The sequence below is a fragment of the Manis pentadactyla genome, chromosome 4, assembly GCF_030020395.1.
Source record: "Manis pentadactyla isolate mManPen7 chromosome 4, mManPen7.hap1, whole genome shotgun sequence".
NCBI lineage: Eukaryota > Metazoa > Chordata > Mammalia > Pholidota > Manidae > Manis > Manis pentadactyla.
In genome coordinates this window covers 86,112,122-86,124,608 of record NC_080022.1, presented here as the reverse complement: position 1 = coordinate 86,124,608, position 12,487 = coordinate 86,112,122, and the positions used below count along the sequence as shown (strand labels likewise).

Here is a 12,487-nt window from a genome sequence, read left to right as displayed (position 1 = left end):
CTGAATCCAATATAATATTCTATGTCAACTATGTTTCAATTAAGAAAAATACCTCCTTGGAGATTTTGATTGGAATTGCATTAAACTTAGAATAAATATGGAAATACATGACAGCTTTTCATATTCAAACTTCTCTTCAAGGAGTGGTGTGCCTCCAGACACACATATCATTTAGTCAAGTTTTTGTATATAAATTTTGCATATATCCATAGTAGGTATAAAATTTATTTTCTTCATACAAATTCTGCATATTTCCTAAGTAGGATTATTTTTATGTTTTAACAGTTTTTAAAAATTTTGTAGTTATTATGGATGTTTTCATACCTCTTTTGAATAATTGTTTTTCAGAAAGCCTTGGTATTTATATATTCATTGTGTATCTGATTACTGAACTTTCAAGTTATTTCTTAACTTTAGAGACATTGGATTAAGGACTAGAGAGTTTATTCACTTTCTCAAGCCATGTGGTTGGCCCAATGTTGGAAATGGTGTTGAATCTAATTTTCTATAACTCTCCAAAGGTGATTTTTATATGACTTTATCACTTCCCAGATATGTCAGTAAAAACGCAATTCCCCAAACAAGGGATGCTATAGCACCAAGGGCTGTCTATGGGTCAGTGTTCTTCTGTTTAACTCTGAGCACCAAATATTAAGAGCAACACTGACTTTTAAAAGAGTGTCCAGAATGCACCTGTGATATGAGGAATAATTGAAATAAAGTAAACAAAGTTGTGTAACTTCAGTGACTAGAGTCAGGATGATTGGGTGGAAAATAAAGAGAACTAGATTCTGGTACATTATATCAGAACTCTTAACACAAAGAGCTATTCTCAAGTGGAATAAGGTATTTGGGAGGTATTGATCCACTGATACTGAAATTATTCAAGGAGAAGCTGGGTGAACATCTCTTGAGAATGTTGTAACCAGGATGGGAATGTGAACAAAGAAATCTTTGTTTTCTTCCAGTGCTATGAGTATTTCTGCATCTAGCTTTGGAATAGAACAAAAAGGCATCCTACAGTATGGGAGAATATATTTGTAAATGATGTATCCGACAAGGGGTTAGCATCCAAAATATATAAAGAACTCACATGCCTCAACAACCAAAATGCAAATAACCCGATTAGAAAATGGGCAGAGGATATGAACAGACAATTCTCCAAATTGTCTTGGCCAACAGGCACATGAAAAGATGCTCCACATTACTAACTATCAGGGAAATGCAAATAAAAACCACAATGAGGTATCACCTCACACTAGTTAGGATGGTCAGCATTGAAAAGACTAAGAACAACAAATGCGGGTGAGGATGCGGAGAAAGGGGAACCCTCCTACACTGCTGGTGGAAATGTAAGTTAGTTCAACCATTGTGGAAAGCAATACGAAGGTTCCTCAAAAAGTTAAGAATAGAAATACCCTAATTCTTAAGTTAGCCATGGGAACTGGATATGGTTGTAACTACTACTTATGGGGTGAATTAATAAGAACACATTTTCTAAACCTCACTTTATTCAGTAACTTTAGTCTTCTTTTCCAGCCTTACAACAAATTCTGACAAATCTTTAGCATCTAGTTCGTATACTACTCTTTTATTCCTTTGTCTATCATTGTTTGTTCTAATGAATAGTGATAAAACAAAACTAAACTAAAAGATAAACAATAAACACAAAACAAGCCTCTAAATAATCAAGGGGTGATGGTAAACTTGTCCATGTCTTCAGTGAAAAAAAACAATCTGTTAATAGACCAATCATTAGCTTTCTCCTCCTTTCAGCTTGATAGTATTCATTTATTTAATCATTCTTGATTTTTCTGTGTGCTCCAGCTTGCCCTGACTCAGTGCGGGGGTGCTGTTACAGACGCAGTGATGTCTTGGCCTTAAGAAACCCTGGACAGAGGAAATAGACTGTGGAATGGAAGTGGGATGGGGAAAAGGTCACAAGGGCTTAGGATGCTCTGAAAAATGATTCTGTGGCAACCCTATTAATGCAATAACAAATGCTTCTGAATGGCTTCATAGTCTTTCCTTCTGCACGTATACTCCTGGTGGCCTGGGGAAGACTACAAGGGCTGAGGGACTGCTTTGGGTGAGAAAATATGCTTCAGTGAAGCAGAATCTCCATAGAATCTTCTCCTTCCTGCACTTCAAACTCCATTACGAGTGAACCGCAGAGAAAGTTCTGACTGGGGGTGAGGTTTGTGCCTCTGGTGTTTATTAGAATTTATTGTGATATTGTGGTCAGAGAATCTGACAAGCAAAGAATGAATACAAGTTGCACTACTTCACTAATCCCTTAACTTTTCTTGGTCTTAGATTTTTCCATCTATAAATTAAGGGTGATATCTGCTTCTGAAAATACTTATAGGGCTATTTGGGCCAATGAGACATTGGTATGAAAGTTTAAAACAAATTTATAAAAGCCTAAATGTTGTGTAGGCATAGGTGCTGTTCTTATTGCTATTACTCTCAGAATTCTTTTGCTTCAGATATGTCCTTTATGTTCTAGATCTGTTAGCACAGCTTGATTTTGAATAGCTTTTGTAGCTCTGTTTAATATGTTGCCTCACTGATGCAGTTACACACTGAAAACTTGGTGATCAGAACCGGAGCCAGTTCCGATTTCCATTCAGAGTTCAGGGAATAACCTGGTTCCATGTCTTAAGTGGCTTGACTGAATCCACTCAGTCACTGGGACTTTTACACAGAAGCCCTAAGTACAGATCTCATCCAAACTGCTCCTACAGTGTCTTAGGAAAGCAGACACTTCAGAAGTTTCCTAGTGAGGGAACTTCTTGAGACAAATACATTTTCAAGAAGTCTCTTACCAAACGACACCACTGCCACTTAAATTAGAATATTATAATTATTTTTAAGAGAAGCTAGTTGGTTTCAAGCTGGCGATTAGAAGGAGAAATCCAGTTTCAGGCTTAGCCTGAACTATGTTGCACTTGTTTAGACTCTAGGCAAACTTTGGTGCTTAGACTGATTTATTTCAATCACAGTTTTATAAAAAAGCAGCTTTTCTTGTTGATCATCTGGTAACGTTCAGAAAGTTCATGGGGATCCTTATGAGTAGAGGGCTTTGCAGAGTAGCATTATCATTCTGTGGCACCCTGGAAAAACCTTTCCCTGTTATCAAAAAGCAGTTTCCTTAATGAGCTATCAAAATCATTCTACCTCGTCACATGGTCTCCTTTGTGGGTGGGCTGTTATGTTTGGCAAAGAAATGTGGTACAGCACCTTTGTATGAAGAAGACTTTCCCTCTCTGGAGGAAACATGTAATCTCATTACAGCACTGTGGAAAATAGTGCAGAGGCTTTAATCGTTTGAATATTCTGGCACTGGACTTTTGTATTTAGGAGATTCCTGCACCTCCATGCACCATCATTGCGTGAATGTCTTTGGGAGCTCACAACAAATTAGGAGCTCTTCCTTTAACTGTGTCTTAACCAGGAAGTACTTTGGAACAAGGTGCAGTATGCATTCTTTTAGCTATTAATACTGTAAGAAGTCCTTAGAACTCTAAATAGTACAACGATCCAAACATACTTTGAGGTATAACTTTAGCAAAGACCCAGGTGGGCTTTTTCTCATTTTCACTTTCCTCTGTATAGGCAGAATGAACAGGGAGATGATGCATATGTACAGCTTAGGAAGAGAAGTAGGGCTGGTTTCTTGGGCATGTGACCTGGGAAGTCCTCCCCAGTGCCACATTTTGAAGTGACTGGCACTTGGTTTAGTGCTCTGCTGTTACCATCTTGAAATGCTGAATATTTTTGAACAGGGTCCCATATTTTCACTGTGTCCTGGACTCCACTAATTAGGTAGCAGGCCCCGTGCTGAGGTCATTAAATGTTAGAAGGTACCAAATGCTGAAAAAAAGAGAAGATGAGGCACAGTGTCCAGCGACATGCAGTACGTGCTCAAGAAATAATGTGAGTCTGCATGTGTCTGTTTCTGTTGTCATATTGGTCTCTGTATTGGGTAGATTTCTATCTTATCTAAAGAATTTTTTGCCTCCTAAATCCTCATGTTTACAAGTCTAGAAAAAAATCCTTTGGGAGTGGAGAGAAACAGGGAGTGGAATGGGGGAAATGTGAGAGCTCCTTATTATTTTGCATCCTGAGCAGCTTTGGCCAGCAAATCTGGCTCTGTTGCTCAAATTCCAGGGTCAGGACTTTATTTGGCTCCTTTCCAAATGGAGTCAGTCATAGGCAGGTGCTTGTTCTGGTGATTATTACTTTTGTTTAAATTTGACAGAGGTCACCACCTTCACAGCCAAGCTCAAATGTCACCCTCTCTGGGAGGGCCTTCCTTGCCACTTTGCTGCAAATTGCAACCCACCCCCACCCCGTACGACACTCCCAATTCCCCTAGTTGGACTTCTTTTCATTTAAATGCATGAGGCTTGGGGCGTAGTAGGTGCTTGGGAATTTCATTGGGTAAAGGAATGAGAATGAGTTGGTAACACACGTTCCTAACAGCTGAAGGTAAGCCTTGATGAGAATAAAATGCCAGCTTTATGCTCTCCTCTTTTCTCCCCAGCTGGGTCTGTTCTCTGAAAACTGATTCTAGTTCTCAGAATTCTTCTGAGTTCCCCCCCCAATACGGTGCTATTTCTTCAAGTCTACAATGTCTAGCCACTGTAAAATCTAGTTTTCAAGTCCAGATATCCCATATTATTTAGTAACAGTATTTCCTAACATCACAGTAGGAATGGAGATAAGATTCCTTCCTTGTGGAGAGGATGTCAAGTGCATATGGTATATTATTCATCCTAAGGTTATCTTTCTATTTCTGAGGGGATCCACTTGGGCCTTTTCACTGGTGGTTAGTGTGGGCCCTGTTTACTCCTGGACAGAAACTCTCTATTGCTGGAGACAAGGTTGCCATCAGTTCCTGGAGTGTTAAAAGTGGATGTCAAATTATTAGTCTCCTCCAAAAGCTCTCCTTTTGTATGAAACTCAGCTGTTTGTTAAAATATGTACCAACTTGGAAAGAGCCTCAAGAGACTTTTAAATTAAAGTAATTTTTAATCAGTTTGTTTGAAGCAGCTCTGCTTTTGAGTTATAGTTGAAAACTGAACTCCTTCGCTAAGAGATACTTGGCCATTAATTCAGTAAGGGAAGAGTTGGCGCATGGATAAAATAATGGAGGAGGAACACAAGCATAAGTATACAAAATAGAATCCATGTTTGGTATGCCTAAACTAAAATACCTTCCTTGAAACCATCATTTCTGTGTACTTTCATAATTTTTTTCTTTATTCTCTTTAAGTCTTTGAGAAGACTTCTGACTTACCAAACATTCAATTTAGTGATATGAGAAATGAATGGTACCATCACAGTAATTTAGTTTTCAATTTGATAGCTTAAGTACCACATTCCATCCCCTTTCTGTATTTAATCTTTTTGTTTTAAAAAGAGGAACAAGAAAACTGGCACTTGGTTCTGTCAAGTTATAGTCATAAATATTTGTTTTTTCAATTCCTTGCAGTGGATATAACGACTTTTTGGGCCCTAGAAACCAGATGGAATAAATACAACTGTGAAGATGATTTCATTTCATAGACCAGAATTGGAGGAACAAATTTTTATATAAAGATCAAATCGATCTTAGAGTGTAAAAGTTATGTTTTTTTTCCCTCTAACAAAGTGAAGTCTGTGAATTGCTGTGTTTTGGGTACACTGGACAATTGTCTTCTGATACAGAATCATTTCAGTGCAGGGAAATAGGAGAAAAACAGTTAAAATAAGAAGACAGGCTCTGGGTTTTAGTCCAGGTGAGAGAGTTTGAAGATTTTTAAGTACCTCCAAAAGAGAAATAACGTCGGCAGACTCTTTGGCTGCTGTGTGTCCCTTGTCCCAGGGAGCGGGGAGCAGCTGGGGCGGGTCCTGAGTAAGGCCAGGGTGGGGAAGCCGGCCTTGCCCAGGTGTCTGGGAGGAGGATGAGCGGCTGTGTTGTTTCCATGGACACCCCACTGCCCGGTTTTCCCTGTAGGTGGTGACAAATGTAACTGGACTTAGCCTGGTGAGGTGTAGGCTAGTGGAAATTTGTTCCCATAAACTTTTTCTAAGGTTTTCCTTACAACCTTTCAACAAACATATCACTTCCAAGAGAGAATTACTGTGTGATCTTCCTTTGGAATTTGCTTAGTTCTCTCTAATGGAATATGTTTAGGCTAACAGAAGAATTCAAAAAGCAGTTTTTTTAAATCATCAGAGTGTATGCTATAATATTGAGGAACCTAGTTACTTTCCTATCTGCTTGAAAGGCACTGTGACTCTTGTTCTATCTCTATTTGCATTTGAAACCAGTGAAAACTCCTGGTCTCCCTGAATAATAGGATTCAGTCATTCCTTTAGAACGTGTGTCTTCAGGGTGAGTTATCAGGCACACAGCAGGTAATGAGGGCTTCAGCAAGGGTGTGCAGCAATTCTAAAAGGGACTACTTGTGTGTTTTGTTGGATACATGATTTAGTTCAGTTAATTAGGTGGTAGAAGCATCAGAAAAAGTGGAGCTTGCACCCACACAACTCACACAGTCTAATAAAGTAACCTTTAGACGACAGCTGTAATGCAAAAGGCCTGTGCCAAAAACAACAGAGTGGGGCTCAGTTCCTGCCCCTTAAAGCAGGACAGCTGAAACGGTGGCGAGTTCAACAACAAAAAAGATTAAAACAAAACAAACAACGATCCAAACCAAAGTTTTCTCAGGAAAGGAAAGTGTACTGATTAGAAGTTAGACATTTCAAAAGCATTGTTTTATGGAAAAGTGCCAACCTTATCCATGGACTTCTGGTTTCTTACCATTGGCTGAGGAAATATTTCAACTTACTGAATCCTTTCTGGGTGAAACTGAAACACTGTATCCTCTTAATATAAATTCTATATTGGGATTAGCATTATTACTAGGGCAATTTGAAGAGCAAATTCTGATATTCTCCTATCCACCCTGATTTAGCATCAGGTTTTAAAAAGTGCAGATTTTCTCCTGACAGCTAATTTCAGTGGTAGAAAATGCTGAGAAGTTGGGATGTTGATTTCAAAATTAAAAAAAAATTATATCACAAATTGCAGCTAATGATAAATGATTGTACCACAGATTTCCAGGTTACTGCCAAATACAGGATTTTGTAAAAAATTTTTTAAAGCTGGATCATTTAAGGAAAGTAATTCATTTCTTGCTTTGTCTCTTTCCCAGGACAAATTTAAAAAATGGACAATTTTCCTTCCCAGTATTAATAAAATATTTTCCAAATCCATTGCATTGCATGCAGTGCGTTCCTTTATCAAGATCTTAGTCAGTTAGTGACTCTGCTGGAAACTGATACCATAGAATTAATCTAATACATGCTTTTACCTACTTTTCTCTTGTTTAACAGCTTAGCTGAAGTACAAAAACACTCCTAATTTTGTTCCATTTTCTGGGACATACTACCACATTGCAAATAAAAAGTTTCAAGTTGTCTGTTTCATTAATTTTTCTCTCCCTCTCTTAAAAGATTTTAACTTTTTGGCTATTCAATGTTTTAAAAAGTTTCCAAGTTGGAGATCTATTTTTTGATCTAATGTCTGTCAAATATAAAGTTAAGGAAAAGCTGCATTTTTAAGGTACATAGAAGGTGAACGACAGTTAAATAGCAAACTGCCTCAAAAGCTTCTGATTGCTGTTTAAAATGTAGGCACAGTTTTGTGAAAAATAAAGAGCATTTATTTGCTTGTTGCTCAGGTTCCAAAACCCAAGAGGTACAGAGGGTCACAAGGGTTAAGAAAGTGGCAGAGACACGTCCACGTAGGATGACAGTTCTGTTTTTCCACTTACGGGGCTCAGCGGCAGGGGCACCTAGCACTGTTTCTGCCGTTCCTCTAAGCAACCACCTCCATGAGTTATAACTATTATGCAGACTTACTGTGATGGCCTGAAGTCTCTCCTTCACCAGCTCAGCTTCTTCCATTCTAGAAGTCAAGGGCAGGCAGACGGCGAAGGAAGTCCAAATCTACCATAAAGTAGGAGCCTCCTTGGGGAGAGGAGCGGGGGTGAGCAAGGAGAAGCTCTTTCCAGCAGTGGTGAAAGGCAGAAATCCCCGACTCGGCAGGAGTGTCTCTGAGCAGATGTACAGATCAGGCTAGACAGGCACATGTAATGAGGGTGTGCTGGGGAGGCAGACGCTGAGGCTGCTGGCACGAGTTGACTGACAAGTTTGAACGGCAGCGGCACAAGCCCTTTTCCTTCAAGGGCTGCCAGCTCTTTGTTGTAATGTGCGCAGTTAGCAAGGCACATTTTCTTATTAACCATTCCTTACCCAATTCATTACTTTCCAGGAGTGACACAGGGAGCACATGCTTTGAGTTTGTAATCAGCCTCTGCTCAAGCAACACATGACCATCTCTGCATGCGTGGGTCTGTGTGTTTGTACAAACTTAGTTTAGTTGCACTTTCCTCCAGGGTTTTCAAAGACAGAGAGCCTCACCTTGACTGGGCCAAGTCACCTTCTTGCCTTTCTTCCTCTGATTGGCTTTAGAGAATAATAAAAAATGCTGTAGTTACTTTAGAACTTAATATAGTGGTAAATTTACATCTGGTCTTTTCCTCTATCTCCTGCTCCGATTTCAGCAGTTTGTTACAAACTTAGGAATCTTCAAGTCATGGCGAAATCACGGGTGTTAACGTGTCTCCATTAAGAACTTGGCCCACTAGTACTGATCAGTGTGGTTTAAGTGCTGAGTACCACCCTCCACTTCTTCTTGCCTTAGATTTCTGTGGAATGCAATTCTTTCGGACCTTGCTCAGAAATGACACTCTTGCCTTTCAGGAAGGTGGCTATTTTGACCTCACCAGTTATGCAAGAGAAAGGAGGGAGCGTCGGAAAGTGTGAGAGACATACTCGAACTCATGCAGTCTGACATGGAGTGGGTATGCTCTTGCTCTTTAGATAAAGAAAGTCAAGCCCAGTGTAACTCTTAGGTCAAAGCAGAAGATGGACGTTTTACAACTGACTTTGTTTTCTTTTCCCTATCATTTCTTTAAGTTTTGATGTAGTAAACTCTAATTAACATCTACCTCATTGCTGTGTATTTGGATTCTATCAGGCACCTTCATAGCAACATGCAACTGAATAGGTTAAAAGACAAGCCAAACATTGAACATATGGTTTAATTTCCTTTGCACTATTGATATCAGTAATAATAACTAATACTTGTCGAGTACTCTCTGTAGACAAATGCTTTATATATCATTTATCTTGCAAAGTGCTGAAAGATAGGTGCTATTATCCTGATTTTAAATGTGAGGGAACTAAGGCTCAGAGAAGTGATTTGCCATATAGCTAATAAGCATCAAAGCCAGGGCCATAACCTGGGCTGTCTGACTTTATAATAGCCATTATTCATCAAGCCTGCCCAAGGAAACAGGCAGGGTGAGACACAGGCTGAAGGTTAAATCAGTCTTTATGAGAAAGAATTGGACCCCCACCTCCTCCTCCACCCAGCTCCCAGGACACTTACAGCTAGGAGTAAACCTCTCAGGTGGAACCCTTTGGGAATCTCCTCTGGGGAAACTAGGTGGCCCTATGGAGAAAAGATTTCCCCATATTGTCATTTGCAGCCACCCAACCACAGAACCCCAGGTGAGCCCTCCAGTTTCAAGAGTCTAAAATCACACTTGAGAGAAGTTTGTTCTGGCTCATTCATCTTCAAAAGAGATGTTTAGGGAGACTAGAGAAGAGGAGAATAATTTCACATGGACCAAGTTTGGCTACTACTGGATGGATATTTAAGTTTTAAAATGAATCAAACCTTCAAAACTTTTGATTTTGTTTATCTGCAGATTTAGGCTGAAATTAAAGACAAGAGAGCAACAGTGATAAATATCTCAGTCAGACTTGCATATTTGCTGCCCGGAATGGATGGGCAGTCATCCAGTTTTTAGTCTGGATCTTTTCCTGAAAACGATTTACCTTTCAAATCTCATTTCTGCTATGGGGAAATCCCAAGGGTTTTCAGTGTAGGGGAGGACAAGATAAAATAAGATCAGGGAATTTAGGAGGGAGCAGAGTTGTGACACCTGATTGATATCATCCTGTGTTTATTTTTTACTTGATAATACTACTTGATAATGTTTTTAAAGTATGTTTTATTTATTCAGTCTGCACTAGTTTATTGAGCACCTATTATGTGTTAGGCATTGTGCTAGGTATTTGGGAAATTGAAATGAACAAAATTCCCGCTCTCTTGGAATTTATATTCCAGTAGGCAATAAAAGATAAACATAATAAGCAAGCAAAATATTGTAGGTGAGAAGATGATTATGTTAATCTGAGTCCTCTGAGAAACAATTGCCAAGATGGGTTCATGTGTTGGGTTTTATTAGCAGAATGACCATATGAGAGAAAATGGAGAGGTAGGCAGATAAGGCTGGAGCTAGGAAAGTCTGGGAGAGTGATCTGATTGTGGTGAGTCTGACTTGAGTCAAGGAGAGAGAGAGAGAGAGAGAGAGAGAGGAAAAATTAGGTGGAAACAGCCTAGTTGCAGTATAGGCCAAGGAAGATTGCAAGGCCATCAGAGAATGTTCTGGAGCCAAAGTCAGCTACCAGAGAGGTCCTCTGTTTCCCAGGAAGAAGACTGTTTCAGCATTCCTGCCATCCTCAATCATTGGCTGGGAGTGGCCCCCAAGACGCATGACCTTGACCGCAAATACACGGATGGATTTCAGGGTGCAGCAGCCAGGACCTTTGGCTAATTGTGCTCTTGTAGTTAGATGCCTGAGAGGCATATTTTCATGACAGCCAAAGTGATAAATGCTGTGGAAAGAAAACAGAGCAAAAGAGGAGAATAAAGATTGCCAATAGGTAGAGAAGTCACAATTTAGAATTGGGCCTTTAAGGCAGCCTCAGTGAGAAGGGACCGTTTGAACAAGGCCTTGAACGAGGGGTGGGAGTTAGCCTTGATGATGCCTATAAGAACATATCAGGAAAAGGCTACACAAAGTCCCAGTATGGGCAATATCTGGTATATTATAGGAACTAAACCCCTGTGGTTAGAGAGGGGGACTTGAGGGGGAAGGGTAAGAGGAGATGGGCTGGAAATATAACAGGTCTCAATCCATGCAGGGTGTTGCAGGTGAGGCCACTGTATTCTCTGTGGGGTGAGAAGCCACTGAGATGTTTGGAGCAGAGAAGTGACATGACCTCACATATTTTGTAAGGATGGAAGCAGGGAGACTAGGTAGGGCGCTGTTGCAGCAGTCCAGTTGAGAAGTAATGGTAGCTTGAGCCAAGGTGATAACAATGAGAGTAGGGGGAATTGGTCAAACTGTGGACCTATTTTAAAACAGAACCAACAGGATTTCTTAAGATTGGATATGGGGTTTGAGTGAAAGAGTGGATTCATGATAACTCTAAAACTCTTGGACTGAGCAAATGGGAGTTGCTGTCAATTGAAACAGGGAAGTTGGTGAAGTGGTTTTCTTTTGAGGGAGAGGGTAGGTTCCAAGAACTCAGGTTTGGACAAATCAGTTTTCACATGGGATATTGAACACATGATTGGATATATGGGTTTGGAATTTAGAAATTTCTGCTGGATTTATAAAATATGACTCTGGAAGTAAGCAGGATGGCAGAGTAGCTAGAATTATAGTCAAAGCAACACAACCTGGTAAAGTAGGATTCATTAATTGTTAAAAATACACTCAGGACCAAATTCCATCTTTGTCAAATATATATTCAATAGAACTCTATCTGCTTCCAATTATCTTATTAAACTAATTTTGCTAAATGCTTTGTTTTTTGAGCTCCCATGTAAATGAGAATGGCAAGAATTAAAAGTTACAATTAATTTACCTGACCTTATGTTAGGAGTTAAGGAGTTAAGGGATTTAAGAGATTCTGAGATAGTGCTCTTTTTAAGAATGAATTTGCTATCTGGTTGGAGAGGTAAGACATGCTTGAAACAATTAGAAAACAAAGAAAGAGTAAATCAACTGTCATTATATTCTGTAAAAGGGCTAACTATTGCACTGTTTGAGACTGTAGCCTAGTGAATAACAGTATGTGACACAGCAGTTAAGTGCAAGATGAGTTGAAGAAGATAAAGATTAATGTGAGTTGCAGGAAAACTGCAACAGGAAGAAAGCAGAACCTAAAAGCAGAAAATCATTTCTAAGTGTGAATGGGAGGGAAACATAGTGTGTTGGAAGACCAGAAAGTAGATTGTCCTACCTGGGGCAGAAAGGAGAAATTAAATAGAAAGACTGATAGAAATATACATCCATCCATAGAATTTGATGTTCAGGGAAAATGAACTAGGGGAGTGGGAGATGTAAGATCGAATTCATATTTCAAGATAATGAAACTGTCAACTCTTCAGACCATATAGGAAGAGTTAGGAAAGATTAGGTAGGTAGATCTTTTAAGAAGGTAGGAAATATGAAATGTAAGTCCCTGTGGAAAGAGTCTAAAAAATTGCCTATAATCTGTAAAAGGA

At 39.4% G+C, this 12,487-nt stretch overlaps 1 protein-coding gene across 1 annotated transcript in view; it reads right to left on the bottom strand.

The window, feature by feature from the left end:
• Nucleotides 1-8,228, bottom strand: part of PALMD (palmdelphin) — a 43,682-nt gene extending 35,454 nt beyond the window's left edge. Inside the window, exon 1 of the mRNA XM_036883846.2 lies at nucleotides 7,918-8,228. Coding sequence (XP_036739741.1) covers nucleotides 7,918-7,962 — 45 coding nt within the window. The 5' untranslated portion in view covers nucleotides 7,963-8,228. The remainder of the gene's footprint in view (nucleotides 1-7,917) is intronic.
• Between the last annotated feature and the right edge of the window lie 4,259 nt (nucleotides 8,229-12,487).